The 24,562-nt window shown below is 42.2% G+C and overlaps 1 protein-coding gene across 4 annotated transcripts in view; it reads right to left on the bottom strand.

The window, feature by feature from the left end:
- sh3kbp1 (SH3-domain kinase binding protein 1) overlaps nucleotides 1–24,562 on the bottom strand; it is a 49,542-nt gene that overhangs the window by 1,124 nt on the left and 23,856 nt on the right. Inside the window, exons 3-16 of one of the 4 annotated variants that reach the window (XM_070553256.1) lie at nucleotides 19,707–19,821; nucleotides 18,261–18,367; nucleotides 17,282–17,426; nucleotides 16,955–17,031; nucleotides 15,613–15,702; nucleotides 8,762–8,828; nucleotides 3,586–3,680; nucleotides 3,419–3,514; nucleotides 3,284–3,335; nucleotides 3,129–3,200; nucleotides 1,873–2,008; nucleotides 1,718–1,788; nucleotides 1,496–1,632; nucleotides 422–553 (exon numbers count right to left, since the gene is read on the bottom strand). In XM_070553256.1, coding sequence (XP_070409357.1) covers nucleotides 422–553; nucleotides 1,496–1,632; nucleotides 1,718–1,788; nucleotides 1,873–2,008; nucleotides 3,129–3,200; nucleotides 3,284–3,335; nucleotides 3,419–3,514; nucleotides 3,586–3,680; nucleotides 8,762–8,828; nucleotides 15,613–15,702; nucleotides 16,955–17,031; nucleotides 17,282–17,426; nucleotides 18,261–18,367; nucleotides 19,707–19,821 — 1,392 coding nt within the window. Of the gene's footprint in view, nucleotides 1–421; nucleotides 554–1,495; nucleotides 1,633–1,717; nucleotides 1,789–1,872; nucleotides 2,009–3,128; nucleotides 3,201–3,283; nucleotides 3,336–3,418; nucleotides 3,515–3,585; nucleotides 3,681–8,761; nucleotides 8,829–15,612; nucleotides 15,703–16,954; nucleotides 17,032–17,281; nucleotides 17,427–17,491; nucleotides 17,604–18,260; nucleotides 18,368–19,706; nucleotides 19,822–24,562 lie in introns of those variants that run through there. The other 3 variants (XM_054751036.2, XM_070553258.1, XM_070553257.1) reach the window with 3 other exon arrangements.

Raw genomic sequence — 24,562 nt, 5'->3', positions numbered from 1 at the left:
GGAACTGCTGCAGAATGACACCAGCAGAGCTTTTATCAGGCACTTCCTGCACTTTCACTGGAGTGGTGAAGATTTGATTGGGCGGTTGGGTGAGATCAAAATGGTATTTACAAGTTTTGCTATTTTTTTGGGTTCCCTTTAGAGACACAAAACCAGCCCTTTTTATTTTAGAAGTATTACTTTCATAGTTAAAATAGCATAAATTATATGTTGTTGTTTTTTACCTTTTTACATTTCAACCAATAATGAAAATAATACAAAATAATAAAAACTACATTCAATTTGTAGTTTTCAGGGGAAAAAAATCAAGTTTTAGCTCGCCTATTACTAAAAAAAATGTCATAAAACGAAAATGTTTCAATTGAAAACGTGTGGTTTGGTGCCCCCATGTGGCAGAAACAGAGAGCACACCAGTTCTTACTGGGATAATGGGAATTCCTTTCCTCAGGGACACGTCCATAGGTCTGACAGAGATGGACTCATGTTCTTCCTTCTTCTTGTCCTTCCTGTCAGTCGCTACAAGAGAGTCCAGGTCTGTACAGGACAGCGAGGACTTCCAGAGACAGAAAATATGTTCAGAAATTTGTTTTTTTTTTTCTTGTTACCATCAAAATCACAAAAAAATAATCATTTAAACATGACAGAAAAATACTTTTTTTTTGCATTTGCAGGATTAATCTAAAGAAATATGTTTGCCGCTATAAAACATTCTGTGAAATGTTTAGTTTAAAAGTTATAACTTTTGAAAATGTGTATACAGTATTTGTTTATTTTATTAGTAGCAAAAATCATTTTCTTGGACTTGCACAGTTTGAAAATGAACTAAAGCTGCAGAATGAGTGTATAAAAGTATTATTGTGTCATGTGAGCAAATTTAGAAAAAATTTAAACTAAGATGTTTTGTGGCTTGTAATCTGATTACTGGAGGGATATCCAAAGTATGGCCCGAGGGCCATTTGCAGCTCAAGGGCTGATTTGAGGGCTTTCTGCTATTTGGCTTGCCAACTTCGGCTGCTGATCCTGTTCTTGTTGCTGATAATAAACTTAACTTGGCGTTATGAAAGAAACTCGATAATCAACCAACCCAATCTTAGCAATTTATTTTATTAAATAAGGGATTTGTTCCTTTGTGCATAGTTGTACAAGAGGATTTTGTTTAAATATGGTATAGAAAGGGTCTTTTACATTACAAACTGTACTTTGAGCCGCTATAAAACATATGTGACTTTATTGGGGCTCACAATGACCCAGTAGCCCTGATAAAGGGCCAAAATGGGGGTGGGATTTTCTCAGAATGAACCGTGTCTCCATGTCCATTACACGGAAAAGCAGGTCACGCAGATCTTGTGGTGTGGTACATTAGACCCTCCAACAACAACGAGCTAAATGTGGTTTTACATTCTAGGGCAACTTTCATCCGTCAATCTGTGTCTTCGTGGTGTTTTATCACCTGCTGTTTATAAAATGAAAACCAAAGGATGTATTTTGGCATTACCGACTGAGGTCTGTTCTCAAAGACACTCACAGGTGCGATGATCTGAGAGCGAGGTCGGCGGTCCATGACACGAGGCCGTGACACAGTCGGGTGACTGAGCTTCTCCGTGGACGTGACGACCACGTCCAGGTCCACATCTGAAACACAAGATAACACTCAGAGGTCACGCTAACACTGCTGTAAGAGAGAGAGAGACTCGATGCTCCGGTCAGTCCGACTCACCGGCGACTTGTGACCTGTCAGGGGCAGAATCTGGTGTCGAAGCCCCGCCTTCAGATTTGGGGCTTTCACACCTGAGTAGGTAAATCATACCATACTGTTAAAACAGGTGTAGTGAGAGATGCTGTGTATGTGTGTGTATACTTGTGTGTACTGACGCTAGAATAGGTGGTCTCTCTGGACGTCGTGGGGGATGGGAAGAGGAGGAGGAGCTTGACTTTGGGGGGAGGGGCTTCTTGAGAAGGTGGGTGGGGAGGGAGGGTTTAGGGATTTCTCCAGTCTTCATATCTTCACCTAAACACACAAAGAATTCTTGCAGAGCCCAAAACAAATTCAAAATGGGAGAAGAAGAATAAAAGCCGCAGCAGCAGCAACAATGTGACCTTTCAAGAGAAATTCTCAAAAAGGCAGCAGAGAGAAACAATGAGGGGAAAAAGGTTTAAAGATGCCGACGGCTGCAGGAAGAAAAGGAAGAAACAGCTGCAGAGGAGGAAGAGAGTTAAAAGGATCAGGCAGCAAGGTGGAAGCAGCAGGATTAGCAGATTTTATCAAGTAAAACATCAAATCCAGCTTAATGCTTTAGGAAACAAAGGAAGAGACGATCCCAGCTGAAATATGTTTTACTCTATCTGGCTTCAAACGGGATTCAAAATCTCAGGTCAAATTAAAGTCAGTTTTCGTTCTGGAGCTCAGAAGCTCACTTGTGTCACCATAATCCACCCTCCGGGATCAGATTAATGTTTGTTAGTACGTTAAACTCCAACAAATCCTCTAAAAATCAGCCTCAAAAATAAAATACATAAATACGCCAATATAAAAATCAAAACATGAAATTAATAACATATTTTTTTTATTACTGGCAGCAAATCTTTATGATTTCTTTAATGCAAAAAGAACAGTGACTTTAAAGGGAGCCCAGGCAGTTTTGGCTTGCTTTTAGCACCCCCTAGTGTCCGTTTGTAGAATCGAAAGAAAAACTTATTTCCTCACTGTGCGTTTGTCTTTTCAACGCCTTAATCGAACAGCTGAATGTCTCCCCAGCCTTCTTTTATTTGGCTTTTTCATCCAAATTACACAGATTTTCCTTTTTTGGTCTCAGAATTTCGTGGATTTAAAGACAGACTTCCTTAAACATCTGCTATTGTGGAGGTTTGTTTCCCTTGCTTCACTTGTTCACCTATCTATGTATTTCCTCTTTTTGACTTGATGAGTCTGCGGTTAGGGTTGAGTCTGTCTGTCTTGCAGCAGCGGTAACTTCCTGTTGCATCAGCCAGATGCTGATGCTCGTTCTCAATCAAAGTTCTTTTAGTCTTGAACAAAGGAGGGGAAACGGCTGCAGAGGAGATCTCAACAGGAAACGAGTCACTTAGCAGGAAGTGAGTTAGCAGGAGAAGAGAGGAGGTCCAGGTTTTACCTCGTTCCTGGTCTCTCAGGGGAAGATGCTCAGGCCGCTCAGGAGGAAGTTTCTTCGCTTCACATTTTTTCTCTACGGGTTAAAGTTTTGTGGTTTTACTCGTCTCCTTTAAAAGGAAAAACGTAAACAAAGAGGAATAAAAATGGAGCAGTTACCTGCGGCGTGTTTCACTGACGGAGCGCTGGGTGGTGGGGGTTTCTTCGGTCTCTGAGGGGGAAAAAATAATCTGAAAATTGTCCCAGGAGCTATTTAAGAGCAAGGCTTCAAACGTAGAGAAACATAACTGCTACCTCTTTCTCAGCTTCTAGCATTTTGACAAAGTTATCTGGGAAGACACCTTGCCTCCCACCAATCTCCCCCATCCACCATCCTGCGTCAGCGCAGTCCTGAGGAAACACAACACGTGCTTAAAGGGGGGTCTTCATCAGTGTTCATCACACAGATAATCTGTTCTAACCTTGGTGATGATGTTGATAATTTCACCCTCTTTCAGCGTGAGTTCGTCTTCATTTTGGGCCTCGTAAGGAAAAAGGACTTTGCACTGCTCCCGCACTGTCACCCAACGGCATAAACACAAGAAATTAATCAGAAAAACCACATTAATAAAGCAGGAGACTCAGGAAAACTGCATTAGATGTGTGGCTACAACTGGTCCAAATCATGGTGTCAGCTCTGGCGCTCCCGTTTCAGGAAGTAGAAGTTAGCCGGGGGGGGTGGGGGGTGGGGGGGTGGGGGCAGAATATTGCACGTTTTGGAGTCTTACTGATTATCATTCATGATGTTCAGACATCTTGTCTCTGATTGGCTGACAGCAACACCACTCTTCCACTATCTCCATTCGCTCTGCAATATGGATGTTTCATCTCTACAAATAAGATCTGCCTTGTTTATGTTTATGTATTTAGCAGACGCTTTTGTCCAAAGCGACTTACAAGTGATAATCGGCATGTTGCCCTTGAGGCTAACAACAACAATAACAACAACAACTTGACATAAATCATGGAGAGGAGGGAACAAGGAGTGGACAGTAGAGAGGGGGGACGGGTGCAGGGAGGGTGCTAGTTTAGAAGATGCTCTCTGAAGAGCAGGGTCTTCAGGAGTTTCTTGAAAATTGAAAAGGAAGCCCCTGTTCTGGTAGTGCTTGGTAGGTCATTCCACATTTGTGGAACGATGCATGAGAAGAGTCTGGATTGTCCTGAGCGTGGTGTAGGCACTGCTAGCCGACGATCCTGTGATGACCGGTGCGGTCAGGCCGAGACGCAAGCCTTTGCAAGAAGATTCAGGTAGATGGGAGCCGTACCATCTCGGACTTTGTATGCTATTATTAGCAATTTGAATTTGATGCGTGCTGCTAGCGGTAGCTAGTGGAGCTCAGTGAACAGAGGGGTGAAATGTGCTCTTTTTTTCTGATTGAAGACCAGATGCGCCGCTGCGTTCTGGACCATTTGAAGAGGTCTCACAGTACAGCCTGGAAGACCAGTTAGAAGGGCATTGCAGTAATCGAGGCGGGAGATGACAGTAGATTGCACCAGGAGCTGGGTGGCATGTTGTATTAGGAATGGTCTGATCTTTCGTACATTATACAGCGCAAAGCGGCATGAACGAGCAACAGAGGCAACATGATCTTTAAAGGTCAGGTGTTCATCAATCACAACACCCAGATTTCGAACTGCCTTTGAAGGAGCCAGAGATAGGAAGTCATTTTGGATTGAGATATTGTGCTGTATGGATGGTTTTGCTGGGATGACAAGTAGTTCAGTTTCAGAGAGGTTGAGTTGGAGATGGTGGGATTTCATCCATTTTGATATGTCAGAGAGACAGTTTGATATTCTTGCAGAGTGTGTGGTCGTCCGGAGGAAATGACAGAGAGCTGGGTGTCGTCTGCATAGCAGTGGTAGGAGAAGCCATGTGATCGAATGATCTCGCCCAGTGAGGTGGTGTATATGGCAAAGAGAAGAGGTCCTAGTACAGTGCCCTGGGGGACTCCTGTGGCAAGATGGTGCACGGTAGAGGATTGTCCAAGCCAAGATACACTGAATGATCGTCCTGTGAGGTACGATTCAAACCAGGCGTGTGCTTTCTCTGTGATGCCCATGTTAGAGTGTGGACAAAAGGAAGCCATGGATAACGGTGTCAAAAGCTGTCAGAATGAGGACAGTAATTCATGAAATTTCAATTGATCACCAGGATCTTTTGTTTTGCACCGTTTCCGTTCCGCAGCTCTAAGATTGGTGCGTAGAGACCGGAGGGTATCATGTAGCCAAGGGTGCGACTGAGAGGATCTAGCTGGTCTAGTGGCTAAAAGGCACAAGTTGTTAAGACTAGAGCAGAGTGTGGAGCAGAGTGACTTGGTGGCATCATTCACTTCATAGGCAGAGAATGTGCTGGGAGATGGAAGAGTGGAAGCAACAAGAGAGGAGAAGTGGTTGGGTGCCAGATTGCGGAGGTTGTGGCGGAATGAGACCATTGGGGAGGAAGCAGTGGACCTCCCTTGTAGAGTTGTGTTGAAATGGATGAAGTAATGATCGGAAAGATGCAGCGGTGTGACAGAGATAGTGTATATGGCACAGTTTCTGGTGAAAATGAGGTCAAGTGCTTTTCCAGCTTTGTGAGTTGGAGGACTTTGTACTAGTTTTAGATCAAATGATGACATTAGTGACAGGAAGCCCGAAGAGCTGGGATTGTACAGGTGAATATTCATGTCTCCAAGGACCATTGTGGGACAGTTGTGCTTAGGAATGGAGTAGAGCAGGGTGTCGAGTTCATCAAGAAAGTCTCCGAGTTGACCTGGTTGGCAATATATGACAACCAAAAACTAAACTAGCACCCTCCCTGCACCCCTCCCCCCTCTACCGTCCACTCCTTTGTTCCCTCCTCTCCACGATTGATGTCAAGTTGTTGTTATTGTTGTTGTTAGCCTCAAGGGCAACATGCCGATTATCACTTGTAAGTCGCTTTGGATAAAAGCGTCTGCTAAATACATAAACATAAACAAAAAAATTTTTTTCAGTAGTTACCTGGATGACATGGTATTCAAAGGAGTTGTATTTAGTGATGGTAGCAACTGACTATATCCATTTGTTGGAAATTAACATGCCCATTCCACCACCTCGGCCAGATGCACGTGAAGTGTGGGAGAAAGTGTGGTTAACTGAGAGCAGATGGGGTAGCATTGTCACATGGTTTGATCCAGGTCTCAGTGAGAGCCAGTGCATCGAGTGACAGGTGGTTTGCATATGCGGTAAGGAAGTCTGCTTTGTTTACAGCTGATTGGCAGTTCCAAAGTCCCACAGACAGGTGGGTGTCTTAGGGGGAGTTGGTTTTAGCAAGCGGAGGTTTTGAAGGTTGCAAAAGAGGTTTGCTGTGTGTGACCTTCCTCTGAAGCCAGTGATCACAGGTATAGGATAATGGCACATTTTGCAAGGTGTCGATGGAGCAGCGTCTGGGTTGAGTTTGTTTGCCCTGTGTACCTGCTCTGTGGACACGCGCAGGTAGACACGTATGTCTTTACCCCGGAGTGTCTTCACACCAGAGGAGCTGAGACACAAGGGCTGACACTTCAGTTATGCCACCAAACTTATGCTGTGCTACTAGTTGGAAACAGGTGTTCATGCAGCAGCTGATTGCAGTGGTTGAGACATAGATCACCTGATGAGTGTTTTCAGGGAGGGGAGAAACAGCTCAATCACAGCCCCTGATTGCACTTTTTGTTTTCAGTTGGCCCAGACTGGAGCTACTAGACAACAGGATTACCCACAGATGAGTTTCCTTCTCTTTCCCAATGGAAGATAGTGCAAAGCAAAAGTTTAAGAAGACAAAAGCAAGCACTAACAGACACTCAAGGCCCTTCGGTGCAGATTCAAGTCTGTTGTGGAGTTGCTAATGCTAACAGTTAGCTTCTACTAACAGCTAGCTTCTACTAGCCGAGATGTTCTACTAGCTGAGACGTTCTCTGCTGTTTCCTGGATGCTAAACCAACAGCCTTCCTCATTGCGAGACACAGTGTGACGTAGATCTGTGTGGCTTTTTCTGTTGTGACCGTTTCACCGTCTATTTTTATTTGGTGGCTAAAGCAGGAAACAGAGGTGGAAGCATGCATGTGAAACTCGGAGTGACCAATAGTATTAAAAAAATAAGTATTACACGTTTCTCAGTAAACTTGCTCTTTGAAGGTGTTTATGCAGTGTTGCACCCTGGAAACACCCTGGAAATATTTTTAGTTATTTTAGTAACATTGCATTACATTTTTTCTTTTGTTTGTACATTTAAATCTTCCAAAGAAGTTCAATTATTAAAAACAATTGTAGTTATTTTTGTTCAGGCACAGAAGCGACTAGAAAAGGTGATGCTACGTCATGAAGAGGTCCTGTGTGGCCAGTGTGTAATGGTGTCAGTTCGTGGTTGGCGCCCACTGCTCCAGAGAGAACAAGCCAAGAAAAAATCAATGCAGCATGGGGCAAATAAAGTTGCCAAACAGAAAACGGAGTCCTGTCTGTTATAGGAGTGCAACAGCAGCATGAACATGAAAATAGTCGCCTACACCTATCTCCTGCATTAGCTTCTGAAAAGCTAATAGAAAAATAGAAAATAGACGGTGAAACTCTAGGATTAGAAAATCCTGACAGATCTACGTCACACTGTCACTAACATTCATGGACTCACCCATCTTGACTCACTATGGGGAAGGCTGTTGTTGGTTTAGTGTCCAGGAAACAGCAGAGAACGTCTCAGCTAGTAAAAGCTAACTGTTAGCATTAGCAACTCCACCACACAGCAGAACTCCTCCAGGCTTGTGCTATTTGTGGAGATAAAACATCAACGTTGCAGAGCGGATGGAGGTAGTAGAAGAGTGGTGTTGCTGTTAGCCAGTCAGAGGCAAGATGCCAAATCCTGCTGTCTGAAACTACTTTCTCCTCTGGGTGAGTACTTCATGCTGAAATAGGTGCACTGGAGCTATTTTAAATTTGATCAAAGTGGCCTTCTAAAAGCTCTTAACAATTTTAAATTTGGCTTCCTTATTGATCTCGAACCTCCCGCCATAAGAACAGCTTCTTTCCATCTGCCGTTAGACTTGTGAATGGCTTATAAACACACAACCATGCTCGTCTTCTGTACTCGACACAACGTCATGTTATCGGCCATGTTACCATTACCTGCCATTTTTTTATAGTTGAAAGTTTTATTCTAGTTTTTTTTTTTTTATTATTATTATTATATTTTATTCTATTCATTCCATTTTTAATCGTATTATTCATGTTATATGTAGCACATTAGCGCCGAAGCAAGTTCCTAGTTTGTGAATTGTTTGTTCACTGACAATGGCAATAAACCTATTCTGAATCTGAATCTGATTCTGATTCTTATACCTGCAGATAAAATGTCTAAACGCTATTGTGCAAAAAACAAGAATTTTCCTTCCTGCTTTTGTAATTTTTGGATCATGTTTAACATTCTCAAAATCCCTTAAAGCCACAGAGTTAACAACACGTCATTAGATGTGGCGATAAGGAACAATAGTGCTTCAGAACAAAAGGAAACCTGCACATAACATAGGAAGTGATAAAGAACATGATTTATAAATGTAAGAGCCAGACTTTCTGAGGTTTTGTAATCGTTCACCAAAACGTTCTCACCTTTGGTTTTGCCATCTGGTTCAGTCTTCATGCTTTCAGCCGCAACGCTTGCTGGTTTCCCTTCGACCTGAGACGTAGACAGACAACAGGAAGACTTCAGTTGCAGACTTTGCAGGATGGTTTGGTTTGAGGTTTCTTTGTTATTCCTGAAGCATCATACTCTGTAGATGCTGAAGTTAACACCATCAGTCTTTTTTATTCAAATTTTTCTGGTTTCAGACGATTTTATTTAATTCAACTGTTGTCACATTTCGGCTTCATTTCTTGCCACGTCTTTCTACAAAAGCGCTGGACTGGCTCATGTCGAAACACTTTAGTTTTCATGACTTTAATGTCATTTTTAAATATTTCCACGTCTAAATAGAGGAGACTTGCACATAAAATGCAAAACATTAGTTCACCAATACATGGACATAATTTGTAGGGGGGACAGGGGGGACATGTCCCCCCCCCCACTTTTTCCAAAGTCAAGTTTTGACTCCTGCACATTTTACCATCCAAAAACAATATTACACTATATTAAATTGACACTGGTTGAGCTCTAGGACCAAGCGGAAAAGCTTGTTTCCCATTAGAGCATACTGTAAAGATCCCCCCCCCCCCACACACACACACACACACACCCCACACCCCCGTGTCCCCCCCACTTCTTAAGTGAAAATTACGTCCATGCACCAATATCAGTTGGTTTTGCTGAAAATTTTGATTATTTTTTTGCCAAACAGAGAAACTGGGAAGACACCTTTCACCATATGATGACCGATTTCTAAACTTTTATTGTAACAAGATTTTATCATCTTTGGTATGTTCTTGCTGTGTCTAGTTTATAATTCCTTTTTAGTTCTTTTTATAACACAGAAAAGTTTTTTTTTACCTTGCTGGCAGTTTCGTTTGCCGACTGCAAAACTTCCTCAGAGCTGACGCTGATGGTGGGGTCACTTCCTACTCCACGGATAAACGGAGTAGGAAGTGAGTAGGAAGTGACGCCACCATCAGCGTCTGATGAAGTTTTGCGTCTGATGAACTCTGAGGAAGTTTTGCAGTCGGCAAACGAAACTGTCAGCAAGGTTAAAAAAAACTTTTCTGTGTTATAAAAAAGATTTTATGATTTCGTGAACAGAATAGAGCTTCGTTTGTGTTTTGATAAATTTTGTTTTATCAAATTTTGAAGCTCAAATGACTAAATCCTTTTAGCTTATTCATGTTTGGTTAATTGGTACTAAATGCTGAAGAAATTAACCGTTTAAAGGAACACTAGATAGTTTTTAAAACTTTACGCTAGAGCTTTAATCTTTCCATCTCAAACAGCTCTAATATGTAATTTTTCATTACATTATTTCCAAAGTGATGCCCTTTTGTGGACTATTTTCTAATCAATGTCTCCAAAAGACATAAAAGCGCATCCAGTGTTACATTAATATTTGTGATGTTGACATTTCCATCTAGCCAGGAGCATTTTTACATTTAAAAAAAAAAGCAGAAGTAAGCGAGTCTTCTACATTTGCTGCTATTTTCCACCAGGTTTCCAGATTTTAAATATGTTGGTTTCTGTGTTCCCCTGCAGGCAGACACGTCCCACCAAAAGCAAACCTCCACCTCAGCTCACATCTTTATTAAAATAAATAGATACAGAAAAGCTCCACTTCTCTCTTATGAATGGTTTTATTTATCCCAGAGACGGATTTAGTTCTAGAACCAGTCAGCTGATCGTGTGAGTGTATGTGTATGTGTATGTGTATGTGTATGTGTATGTGTGTGTGTGTGTTTTCCTGTGGAAGAGCCAATCTGGTTCCACAAACACCAACCAATGATCCTCTCCAACCGCGACACAACGATCTCTTTAATGACACACGCGCACGCACGCACGCACACACACACACACACACACACACACACACACACACACACACACACACACACACACACACACACACACACACACACACACACACACACACACACACACACACACACACACACACACACACACACACACACACACACACACACACACACACACACACAGGGTCTGTTCTGTTCTCCCTTCAACACTTCCTCCCCCGTTTCCCTTCTCCCTCCCTAATGAGACCCGTGTGGAGACGCGAGCTTGGAGGCATCGCTGCTGAGGAGTGTTAGCACGACCAGCTATCACATGCCCCTGGGCGAGGGCTCAAACTGACGTCTGAAGGCCACTGGTGACACTAGGAAGGACTCAGAGGGTTAACCATTAAAGTTTCACTAGTGAAAGACCATCATTGTTTGGGTTCAAAATATCTGAAAACCCACCAAGGCACAATTAAATCTCTGGTTCTTATTTACAAAAAGGCAACGCCAGCCACAAGCATTCACTTAGCCATCATTTAACACAAATTGCACATAAAGACATTTTCAAACATTGTCTTCCATTAAATATTGTGTGAAATTAGACTAAGCTTGTAAATATTTCCCTAGTTTTTTGGCAAAGACCTTTAACGGTTTATTTTGTATGCCAAAAAGCTTTGATGTGTTTATTTAATGCTTTCTTAATCCTTAGTTACATGAACATCGTGTGAAAGTAGACGTTTTATTCTGAAACCCTTGACTGATCAAACGAGACGAGAATCAGTTTCTAAATGATGCTCTTTCCGGACCAACTGGTGCTTCCTTTTATCCTCAGATGTTTTCTGCTTTCCAAGTTGGAAAACAGGACAAAGAAATAAGAAGCAACAAAAATAGGAAGAGTATTAAAGTCACCTCTATAAAAATAATCAGTGTACAGGATAGTCCTTGATTCTATTGATTCACATACACCGGTGCTAATGTGTTGATAATACCAACTGTAGCAGCTTCTTTCCATTGAAAACGCCGCTGTGGGCGAGTGGGCCAGGCTGTGACGCGTCTTCCAATAAACCATTCTGAATCGTCTTATTTTTTATTTGTGGTTAAAATACATAGGTTGGGATAAATGAATTGGCTTCTGTTATAGTAAAAGGTTTAAAGTAACAACGATAACGACGGCCAACAGAAAAGTTTTCATGACAACTGCTCACTGGCTAGTTGGACGTTCAACTGACAGATAAGAGGTAGGAGACCATGCCCCCCCCCCCCCCCCCCCCCAAGTTCCGTTGTGGGTTGAACCACTTCTGTCTTTGTTGTAGTTGTGGCAGTTACTCTTTGATCCATCGCTTCCAGAATAGATCTGCCATATACTAGACTTGTTTCCATCTTCGACGTAAATACAGGTCTTCCTTGTGAAAGCATCCTGGTGGAAGTGATGGTATCGTTTTCAGAAGTAGCTGATGGTTAGGGGTCAATGTTTCAAGGTCATTCGGATCCGTAGAAGCTTTTGTAATGGGTCGATGGTTTAAAACAGCTTCTGCTTCACAGAGAACTGTCCTGAGACTCTCTTCATCAAGCTTTTGTAAGTTTAAGACGGACTTGAGAACTCTTCTTACAGATCGCATGAGTCTCTCTCATACGCCGCCATGATGAGAACCAGTTGGTGGATGAAAAATCCATTTTATGTTCTTTTTGAGAAGCGTATTGTGTATACGACTGATTCCATCCTTGTATCATTTCCTTTAGCTCACGATAGGCACCAACAAAACTGGTGCCGTTGTAAGATCTTAGTTCTTTCACTTGACCTCGTCTGGCGATAAAGTGGCGAAGGGCATTGATAAATGAATCTGTATCCAGTGATGATGCCACCCCTCTGGGATTAATAAAGTATCTTTGAATTGAATTGAATTGAATTACCTTCATTTGAACCCTTTTGGATTACCATGACCTGGATGACTAAGAACCTTTACCAGCATGCCCATATGCCAGTTTGTATCTCATTACATCTCAGTTCTTTGCTCCAAAAGAAGTATTCTCATGTTTATTGCAAGATTGAGGCAGCCATATTGGATCTTGCGGTTGGGGCTCACGCTTGCAGAGGGAGGTGGGTGCTATAACAAATGTTTGTAACCCATTAAATCCCTCACACTGGGGAACATGTGGCTACACTGAGCTCAGCAGAGGAGGAATTCCCTCCGGAGACTGAAACATTCCCTCTACCATTCCCACCTAAACACTAGTTAACACTACTGAAAGCATCCTGACCAGATGCATCACTCCCTGGTATGGCAACTGCAGCGTCAGTGACAGGAAGAACCTGCAGTGTGTTGCTGGAACACCAAAAAAGTTCAGGGTCTCACTTCTCTCCTCAAGAGTCAACTTTTACAGGAGATACAAGAGAAAGAAAAGAAAGTTGTGGAAAATCTTCCTTTGTTGTGGAAGAACATTATTCCATTATAGACAACTAGGATTGGCAAAAACTTCATTCCTCTGAGATGCGGCTGCTGAATCTTTAACGATACTCTCAACTCACATCCGGAAATGTTGTTTTCAAGCTGTTTTTACTGTTTTTAGACTGAACGATTCACAACACCCTGCTAAAGAGTTCAAAGCTGTTTAAGAGGGTAGGACGGGTCACCTTGATCTCCTGGAAGTGTACAGATCCTGGAATGATAACGGCTTGCACCAAACACCTGATCTGCTAGGGGAAACGATATGCTGCAATAGGTGATGCGCTTGTCCTTGGCGCTGGCAGCAGGGCAGTGTGATGGAGGACGCAACAGCAATGCAGACAGTAGGATGCAGCTCAAAGCAGGCGGCGTTTGTTCAGCTGCTGCGGGAAGGACGAGTGACGATATTTTAACTTTGACTTAGGGTCTTCTGTGATGGTCGTCCCCACAAAACAGAAGTAGTCCAAAGCTTTGAATGTAGGTCACACAAGATGATGCGTATATAAAGAACTGGGTTCCCCAACATCTCCACGGGTTTAATCATCTTGGAAGATCAATGGTGACGCGTGCTAAAACCTGACAACTCTGACTACAAGGTTTTATTTAAACATACAACTAATTAACGGAGAGATGAAGATCACCAGAGATAGTGGAGTTTAAAAAGTAGATTTTCACAGATATTGAGTTAAATTTTAGTAGCTGAGAGTCATTCAACCCAAGTGCTAACACATTGAGATCTTTAGAAAATACATGATTGTATGTTATGGGCTGCATGGTGGCACAGTTGTTGGCACTGTTGCCTCGCAGCACGAAGGTCGCAGGTTCGAAACTCGGCTGTGGCCTTTCTGCGTGGAGTTGCGTGTTCTCCCCATGCATGCGTGGGTTTCCTCCGGGTACTCCGGTTTCCCACACAGATCACAACATGCCCTATAGGTTATAAATTGTAAGTCGCTTTGGATAAAAGCGTCTGCTAAATAAATAAACAAACATATTTTAAATTGAACAAAAAAAGTTTTAAAAAATTCCTCAATTTCATAACTTTTATTTTTAGCTAGTTAGGCTTTTGATGAAGCAAAATCTTCCCTTTGTGCCTCTGAAAACCTTCTTGAGAGAAATAAATAAATATAACAGCTTACTTTAACCATAACCGTATAAAATGATGCGCCAAACTTTAACTAAAGCTTCAGTGTGGAGCAGCTGACCCTCCACAGCGTCAACGTGGCTGGGAGTGACTCAGCCGGACGGAGACGCTCCCCCGTCACCTCATTAGGGAGCAGAAAGACTCGTCTGACCATAAAGACACACATCAGCCTCCCACTCAGCAGGACAGGCGCACAAACATCCTACACACACACACACACACACACACACACACACACACACACACACACACACACATCTGTGACCAGAAAGCGTTGCTGCTGGTTTTAATCAGCATTATAAGTTTTATTGTTTGTCTTTGTGAAGATATGTCTGATTTCTCATAGAGAAGTTGTGCATTTGTGGTTGTTTCTCATAGAATTTTTTTGTTTTTCAGGCTTGTTTAGAATAAAAATGAGCTTTTAGTTTTTTTTTTTGTAACACCCAGGGGGAGGTTTCAGCCACAGAAATGGGCAAAGTTAAGAAAAACAAAGGGCCACATTATGTTCATTTACAATTTTCCTTTTGTTGTAGTGTGCTGACCCTTTAATAGTTGGCAGAATCAAGTAAAATTACTTAGTTGTTGAGCTGTTTTTGAGTTCTGACTCTTATTTTTAGTATCATAAAACCACCCACCTGCATTTCTGTGCATGCAGTTTAAATAAGCAACGCTTTAATTCCATGTCCATGAACCTGTTTTTGAGCCAACACACTTTTATTTGTGTTTCCTCCACATGAACTTTGTTAAAAGGAAGGGAAAGTTGCTTAAATGTGTTTCTGTTGGTCCAAATCAACGTCTCACTCAGGAAACAGAGTTAAATAATCTCTTGTTCCTTTCTGGACTGATTTCATTCAAACTAAGAGCAAAAGTAAAGGACAAATGAGAAATAAATGAAAACAGGTGGTGAAAAGCAAGAGGAATTAAGGTGAAAGAAGAGGCAGAAAAAGCCCGAGCCTACCGTCGTCTCTGGTCCGCTGAAAGCTCAGGCGGCAGGAGAACATTTAAATGTGTAGACGTGAGCAAAAAGCTGTATCACCGCCCCTCCTCTCACCCTCCGTCTGCTCCGCAGAGCTCCCACTTCTGCTTTGCTTGTCAAATCCCTGCAGGACGCGCGTGTGTGTGTGTGTGTGTGTGTGTGTGTGTGTGTGTGTGTGTGTGTGTGTGTGTGTGTGTGTGTGTGTGTGTGTGTGTGTGTGTGTGTGTGTGTGTGTGCACATAAAACCCTTTCCTGTGCAGCAAAACTGAAACAGAGGAAGGGGAGGAGCTAAACCTAATAAATATGCAAGCTACAATTTGTCGCCACCTGTTGGAGATAAAAATCACCTCCCATGGAGTGATTTGTTTATCATTTTGTGGTGATGAGTTCAGTTTTGGTTACAGGAAGTGATGATGAGTCAACAGGATGTCCTCTGAAGGAACAGGAAGACATGTGAGTGACTCACCTTGTCCCCCTGAGTGTCCATATCCACGGAGCAAGGTCTCAGCTTGATGGGCTGATCTTTGAAGATGTTTCCAAACCCAAAGCCTTGGACCTGAAAGATAGTATAAAGAAGACATTTAATGTTAAAATAATGAGTCTCCAAAGCAAATTAGTCACATTTGTAAGGATTTTTTTCAACTTCTAAAGATTTTTTTTGGTATAATTTATGATGATCTATTAACTCTGCCATCTAATTTCTTGTTTTGCATATATTGCAGGAGGTTCTGCTCGAAAACGAGATGTTACATCTTAAGCAGTTTATCCTCCTGAAAAACGTAACTTAATAAATAAATTAAATAATTGCTATTTTCACTGTCCATGGATTTGGTGGCAGTGGGAAACTCATTAAAATGCCTGTTTTCCAAAAGAAGAACAAATGAAAGAATTCAGATTTCACCTAAAATCAAACTGTTAGCCATTAATCAAATCTAAATGAGTCTATCGTTACCATAAATAAATATAGAAGACCACCCGCCACTGGGCACTGCCTCTCTCTCTGCTGCTAAAGCTACGGATAGCAAACGCTACGGGCGATGCCTGAGCGTGGACGCGCATGAAGCAGCCTGCTCGACCCGAGCATCTCTCTTTTTCTGTGATTTTACAGAAAAACAGGCAATCACAGTAAAAATGCCAGGGCTCATTCTACAGGACCAGGGCATTGCAGGAGAATGTATGAAGAAGACATTTATTATTTCTATACATGTTCTGGCTGTCAAACTTCCATAACGCCCCTTTAAATGCATCTATGGTTGGCAGCTCTGGAAGTCGAGATATCAAACTTGAGTTGATTTTTTGCACATAGTGCTGCTGAAACCTTCCGGAAAAGCTAATAACAGAGTTAAATCACCACAAAATTCAGTCAGGACTGCTTCAGATTTCCAAATCTTGCATTGGAAACACCTCTCTAAAAGCGAGTGAGAGGGGCGTGCATGACTCAAGAAAGCAGAGAAAAAATTTGTTTTGGTGAAAATTATTCAGGGGTTCTCCCAGAAATGAGCCAAATGTCACAACCAGTGCCTGATGTGGTTGAGCAGAAACCAGAACCATAAAGGAGAAGTGACGTTTCACAAAAATTCTAACTTTAGTTAGTACAACTTTTTTGTTTTTATGTAATTCCAGTACCCCAGATACCAGTTTAAACCAGTAACAGGCTTTAAAATAGCCATGAAAATAGTTTAGACCAGTCAAGTAATGCTACATTTGATCAATTATTAAAATTGCTGCAATCCATTTGATCAGAATAAAATAATAAATACATTTTGAAACGAGATTCATTCATAAAGAAGGAGAATGGGATTTTTTACCTTTTTGGGCTGGATTTCTGACCCTGTTTCTGACCGACTGTCTGTTCCGTCACTTTCACTGCCGGGGCTGTCCTTGCCTACACACACACACACACACACACACACACACACACATGCGCACGCACACGCACACACACACACACACACACACACACACACACACACACACACACACACACACACATGCGCACGCACACGCACACACACACACACACACACACACACACACACACACACACACACACACACACACACAGAGAGATTTTTTATTGATGTTTTAAAACTGTGTTGCTTTAAAGCTAGTTTGATTATCTTTCGGAGACTCACTGGTGTGGCTGTTTCCATGCTCCTCCTGTGAGGTGGGCGTGTCCAAAGAGGGCGTTTCTGACTCAGTCAGGACCTCTTTGGTAAAATTGGAGGGAAACATTCCGACTTTCCCGTTGAGAAATCCTTCCCACCAGCCCTCCTCTACCTGGACACACACAGAGCACATCAGTACCAAAGAGCATGCAGAGAAAAATAAAGAGGAAAAATGACCTGCTTCCATCCATCCATCCATCCTTTGTCTGAACCCGCTTTGTCCACGTAGGGTCGTGGGGGGGCTGGTGCCTATCTCTAGCGGTCAACGAGCAATCAGGCGGGGTACACCCTGGACAGAGAGCCAGTCCATCGCAGGGCAACACAGAGACACACAGGACAAACAATCATGCACACACACACACACACACACACACACACACACACACACACACACACACCTAAGGACAATTTGGACAGACCAATCAGCCTAACAGTCATGTTTTTGGACTGTGGGAGGAAGCCGGAGAACCCGGAGAGAACCCACGCATGCACAGGGAGAACATGCAGACTCCATGCAGAACGATCCCAGGCCGGGAAGTGAACCCAGGACCTTCTTGCTGCAAGGCAACAGCTCTAACCACTGCGCAGCCAATGACCTGCTTTCTACTCATTTATTCATTTATTTATTTATTCATGTGTTCATTTGTTTGTTTGTTTGAATTTTTTGCCATAGGCAATACAAAAAAAAAGCTCACATTTGCCACAAAAAAAGTACATTTTTCCCTTTTAAATATTTTTTTCTTTTATTCTTCAAATACTTCCATGAAAATATGTTCCAATTTAAATTTCTATTTCTAAATGATTTAATTATTTATTTGATGACCATTTTTGTCTACTGAAGTCCTACACTGATTTTTGTTTTTATAATAGAAATAGGGTCTAAAAACACCATGAAGATATTTTAGGGATAAAACTTTGTTAATTTCTTTCCAAAGGAGACTCTCACCTCTGTGATGACCTCAATGACGTCTCCAACTTTCAGCTCCAGCTCATCTTCATGCTGAGGCATGTAGCTGAACGCAGCCTTACATCTGCGTTTGCGGATTTGCTCTCCTACAACACACACACACACACACACACACACACACACACACACACACACACACACAAAGCAGCGTTTACATGTAAACATTATTTAAGCTTCTCTAATGTGACATTAATCCCCATAATCCTGACTTTAGAGCAAAAGCAACAGGTCTTAAAATCCCCTTATGAATGATATAGTGACCTTTGACCTCTGTCAGAGAGCAGCCTAGACATAACTGGCTGTAAATCCCTCCCCACTGTCCTTGCAGTGGTGTTTTAACCTAATGAGGCTTTTGTAGATTCACATCAGCAGGATTTTAACGTTAAGCCTGCAGATTCGCTTTTGTCCACAAGGTGTCACTCTAGTGCATCTCTATGCATATGCTCTGTGACTTTCAGAGCATTTTGTGTGTGTGTGTGTGTGTGTGTGTGTGTGTGTGTGTGTGTGTGTGTGTGTGTGTGTGTGTGTGTGTGTGTGTGTGTGTGTGTGTGTGTGTGTGTGTGTGTGTGTGTGTGTGTGTGTGTGCGTGTTACCAGATCATTGGTGGGTCTTTGCAGCTTTTCTACACAAACGATCCTTTTCTTCAGGCTGATTTTGTGTTTTGCTGTTTTGAAAAACATGAGTGTATCTTTTTTAGCCTAATTTAATTTCTTCATGATCACTTTACATTCCTTTGTGACCAATTTATTATTCTGTTGACCTTTTGAGATTCTTGCTGCTTTTTTGTATTTCTGTTTAAAGTTTAGCTTTCTAATAATTACCGTTAAGATTTGTTTCTCTTAGTTTTCTGCAGCCGTTTGGTCTTTCTGAGTGCAGATTGCATATCTCCTAGCTGCTTCACTTCCTTTCTTCGTTTTGCACCGGCCATAAGATTATACATGTTATATAATACTTTGCGCTTCTCTCTGTGTGTTTAATATATATAATATTATTAATGTTTTATAGAGTGTGGTTATTTCATCTCTATTTTCTGAACATTGTTGTAGTTTGACTTTATTTCCAAAGACTTTAATCAAAACTATTTAATTATGGTTAAAGTCCCATTAGTCATCACATGTGAAATTCATCTCCGCATCTGACTTATCCCTGTGGGGAGCGGGGAGCTGCAGCTGCACTCAGGAACTATTTGGTGGTTTAACCCCCCCATTTTAAAAGTCTTTGGTGTGACCCAACCGGATTTGAACCCCGATCTCCCAGTCCCAGGGGGACACTCTACCACTAGGCCACTGAGAAGGTGCAGAAGCGTAATCAATCAAGTCAGAACCGTATTGGTGACACGCTGACCCGAACACCTGACCCAAATCCTTCTTCACACTAATAGGATCAAAGCAAGCCCAAGGACTTAAAGGCTACAGAGATCAGTACCTTTCTTGCTGGGTCGGGCGCTCTGGTCCAACACGGGACTGGCCCTGCCGTTGGAAAGTTCAGACCTGAGCATGCTCGCCTGTCCTCCATCTCTCTTCCCTTCCTTCTTTATCTCCTGTGAGGACAAACAGAGGAAAAGGTGCTGAAAGGTTGTAGAAGAAAGTGGGAATGAGTGAAGTAAATATTAACCTTTTTTTTGTATTGATTAGTGTTCAAAGCCGTAAATCTGGCACCGAAACTCCACTAAAATCTCATCAAACACAAAACAAGCGGCGTTAATCTCTTCCGTCTACAGCTGCAGCTCTTCTCTCTGCTCATGTGACTTTCATTCACATAAAGAATCACAAGGCAGCATGAGAAACTGATCAAGAAACCCAGAGAAAAATCCAGTGTGACAGAGCGCTCTGAAGTGAGTCTCCGTGTTAAACGTGTAAATATCCTTCCCGAACAGCCTCTGTTCAGAGAAACAGAGAACAACTTCGAAAAACAAAGTGTATTTCTGTCATCTTAGACAACTAAATTTTGAGTTTTAGCAAGAAAACAACTCAAATGTTTTTTAAGCTTCAGATATTTTAAAGGATTATTACATTTGAGAATTTAATTATGAAGGGGTAAAGGAAGTTCTTTTGACCTAATTTCAAAGTAAAAGCACACCTATAACCCTCAGAAACAATATTAATATGAACAGAAAAACTCGTCAGATCGGGACAGCAGGGCTCGTTTCCTCTAGCAACACATAAAAAAGACTTTTTAATTTAAAATTTGAATTTCCTCTGGAATCAGTGGTTTGACTTCCAGAAAGAGTTCCCGACTTTTTATGTAAACAGTACAGAACTTTTTCCTGGGCTACGGGTCTCAGGGGGTCACCCTGTAATCAGAACCGAGGCTCCCTCTGATTCAGCCTTTGTGTTGTTGGGTAATTCGTGTCGTTGTAGAGTGCTGACCTGTGTCGCATCCCCTGGCCTTCGTTCATTAGTCATAAACACGATTAAAACATGAGCTGTTACCCAGCTAGAACAGGACCCGACCTTCAGTCGGTCTCGCACATAGCTAAAAAAAACAACTAGGGCTGTGCCCTGTGACTGTCCACTGAGTGGGAGGAGCTTAGACGATAAATGCAGACAAACACAGAAGTTAGGGGTGTTTTTGACTCATCTTCACTATGGTGGCACTTTGAAGGGTCCAGGCCTGAGTCTCTGTATCCTCGCTCTGCTTTTGATATATTTGTATTAGGTTATTAGGGTAAAGTCATTATTGGACTTATTCTGGGACAAAGCTAAAATCCTCTGTGATAAAAAGAACCAAGGATGAGAGATCTGCTTGCTGAGGAGGGTCAGCAGGTGGAACCTTGAGGACCGTGTCATTAGCTTCACCCCTGCAGGTGGTCGGAGGTACCGGTGGCTCCTGAGCACTACAGCCTCACCTCTAGTGTGCTCCAGGACACGTCATTTGGAGTTCTAGGATGTCCAAGGAAGATCCCGCCTTTCTCTTCTCCGATTGGCTAGAAAGGCTCTACTACGATTGGCTATTTCATTTAACAGCAAACTGGCTGTCCTCCCTAAGTGCTGACTGTGTCCTTCTGCCACCAGCAGAAAGCTGTTTTGGGGAGTTTAGTAAAGAAAATGTGAACTTAGCGCTATAATAAACATTCTGTCCTGGTTTGCAAAATATTTTATGATTTATGTTCATAAAAAACTGAAAAATGGAAAATGTGAATTTTAAATCTTGTTGCCTTCACCAAACTGTTGGACTAACTTTATATCTCTTGGCTCTGAAGCACTAGAGTACACAGGATAAACACATGTGCCTTACCTGGGTGTGACATTTAATAAAACTGCCCTATTCTGCCCAGCTGTGTGCATCAGGTCGGTTTCTTTAGAATAATGAAAACTGGTGAAAAATAGGTCTAAATCATAATCAGCTGTAACTTAATCTTTGATTAAATGATATACATTTAATCTGATGATGGGAGATGTGCTCTAACTTGTAAACAGCCGTAACCTATTAAAGCAGGACAGCCTAATAAAGAAGTAATACGATAACCCCAATAGAGCCAACAAATATAAAGTCAGTCTACAGTGTGATAAAATGCTACAAGAATTATTACAAGCTCACATTTGATGTTTTTCTGGTTCTTTTATGAAAGAAACTGAATCTGGTTTGTTGCTAAACAGGAAAGGATGTTTATTATAGCGATGAATTCACATTTTCTTCAAAAAACTCCTCAACATCTGGCTGTAAACATAAAAACCTGCAGCGAGGGAAAACTGCTTCCTCTTCCACAAAATAGCCAATCGTAGTAGAGTCCTTCCAGCCAATCAGAGGCGAGAAAGGCGGGACCTTCCTTGGACATCCTAGAATTCAAGGTCAGGACAGCTGTGGCTACGATGTAGCTCATCACCTCCAGTGTGTGAATGTACTATAAAGAGCTATGGAGTCCCCGACTTTGTATTCAGAATTCTTATCAACTTTTCATCTTAAACCTTCCTTTTTACTTTTCCTCTTGACTTGGTCGGCCAGAGATAATGCTAATGCTACTGTGGACAACCACCTGTCTGACTGTACTCCATCCCATAACATTACACATCAAGTCTCCTGTAATACAAGCGTCACACTGACATGAAGCCATATCAGTGTCATAGTATCTGAAAACTTTGATAGATAAGAGTAACCCCTTCTTTCCACGGGAGCCGTCAGCAGCACGTCTTGCTCGCGTAAGCTGCTGCTTGGCCCTTCCCACGAGACGCGAAGCAGCAGGGGAGCAGCTGTCACCGACAGAGCACAAAGTCACACGAGTGACTTCGTCAGTAAACACAACAACAAGCAGGAGAAAACTACAACATGGCTCCAAAAGGTTTTATGTTCTGTCCGTTTTATAATCGCCAATACGGACCTGAAAAACAAAGGAGACCGCTAGCTAGGTGATAACTTCTCACGGGGCCGCAGTTAGTAACTTTTTTTTTTAAGTAAAGCAACCGGAAGGCAGTACGTTTCTTTATTCTGAAAATCTCAGAAGCTTCGCTCCATTTCCGCGTCCGATTTCCTGTCTTTCCTTCCCCAGAAATGTTGAACTTGACCCATTTCAGAGGCGTCGCGCGTAGAAAATAGAACCGGCGCGTAAAGGCCGCGACATGCTGCTCCTGAGACGCGTCCAACTCGCGCTGCTGACGGCTCCAGTGGAAATAAGGAGTAAAGCTACACACACACACACACACATATTTGAATATAGATACCTGATGTCAGTACTGCTGAAGCCCTAGTTAGCTCTTAGGTCCTGCCCGTCTCCATGCTATCTACAGCAGGTTAGATACTGACTGTTCACAACTTCTACTGATAAACTCTCTGAAAAATCTCTTTAACAAGAAGGCAGAAGGTGACACAACAAACGGGAAGACACCAACAGAGATCCAGGAAAACATACAGGGTTCACATCTTCCCACCACATTCATCATGACGCTGTTTTATAAGCTCTGGCCTGTGGCGAACGCAGCTCGGTGAAGCAGACGGCTCGGATACACTGACTCACCCCTCACACACACACTCGGGCTGTGAATCGCCTGGTGTGGCGCCGCGGCCTTAATGAGGCCGTATCTAAAAATATTTACAGAAAATGTTTCCTCAGCGGCAGATGAGGAGAGGTTTCGTTCTAGGAAACATTATTGAACTGAGGTTTGGGTGTGAGCACAGTGAGGTCAGTAGGACGTTTTTTAAATGTAACACAGCTTCTTCTTTGTCAAACTTCAAACCACACATTCTGCAGAGGAGATTCAGACTCCCCGCGGTTTAGAAGCCAATTATAATCCCACTCGTGGTGTCTGTGCTCCTCTTCTAACAGGAAGTGGCAGATTAAGGAGTAAAGAAATCAACAGAAACTGTCTTCTAATTAGAAATGCGTTACTAAAAAAGAAAAAGGAAAAACCTCACTGACAAGGCATAAACTATAATTAGCGGAAGGACAAAAGAGGAACTTTCTTCAGCTTTTATATGTTTTTTAAAATAAAGGCTGAAAGGTTAACCTACTCCAAACTCACTTTGTGTTTTATTGTGAAATATAGTCAATAGTTTTAATATTTTCCAGGAAAAATCCTAGAATCAATCCCTTTAAAGAATATTATTTTAAACACACAATTGGGGATATTGGTGCCAATACCGATACTGATACCAGTACCGTATCTGTAAAAGTTAACCGACACCAATGCAGTTGCTTGAAAATGGCGTCACTGTAACTTGTAATTTCTGTTCACCTAATATTTTAGTTTTGTGATGATTCCTATCAGATATTTTACTTTTTATCTACCTCACAGTCTTTTCCTGTTGAAAGCAGAGAGGAAAAGAAAATCTGTATTCCAAATCATTGCTTTTTTGTGTGTGGTAGAAGTATCTGTATCTGCAATCGGTATTGGCGAGTACTCAGAAGTATCGGTATCGCATCGGTTTGAAAAAAAAATGGGTATCGTTGAATCCCTACACAAAATGCTAACTGTGGTTTTAAAAGACTCTCGTTTGTTTTTTCCCCACATGTTTCCTGTGGTCTCTAATATAAATTAATGCCTTGAGAGGCTTTGTTGTGGAAAATAAACTCTGGTGCTCCTGTTTCAGGAAGCAGAAGTTAGCCGGAGGACTGAGGGGCAGAAAACCGCAGGATTATTCATTATATTTGGACATCTGACCTCCGATTGGCTGACAGCTGCCTCTGTTCGCTCTCCACAAATAAGACAAGCCTGAAGGAGTTCTGCCGTGTGGTGGAGATGCTGCTAACTGTTAGCTTCTGCTAGCCGAGATGTGCTCTGCTCTCTCCTGGCTGCCAAAGTCAACACAGCCTTCCACCGGTCACGAGGGCGGGGTTAGGGTTACCC

This window comes from Nothobranchius furzeri, chromosome 7, assembly GCF_043380555.1.
Source record: "Nothobranchius furzeri strain GRZ-AD chromosome 7, NfurGRZ-RIMD1, whole genome shotgun sequence".
In the NCBI taxonomy this organism is placed as follows: domain Eukaryota; kingdom Metazoa; phylum Chordata; class Actinopteri; order Cyprinodontiformes; family Nothobranchiidae; genus Nothobranchius; species Nothobranchius furzeri.
The sequence above is the reverse complement of the archived record's forward strand: the minus strand, read 5'-3'. Positions and strand labels throughout refer to the sequence as shown.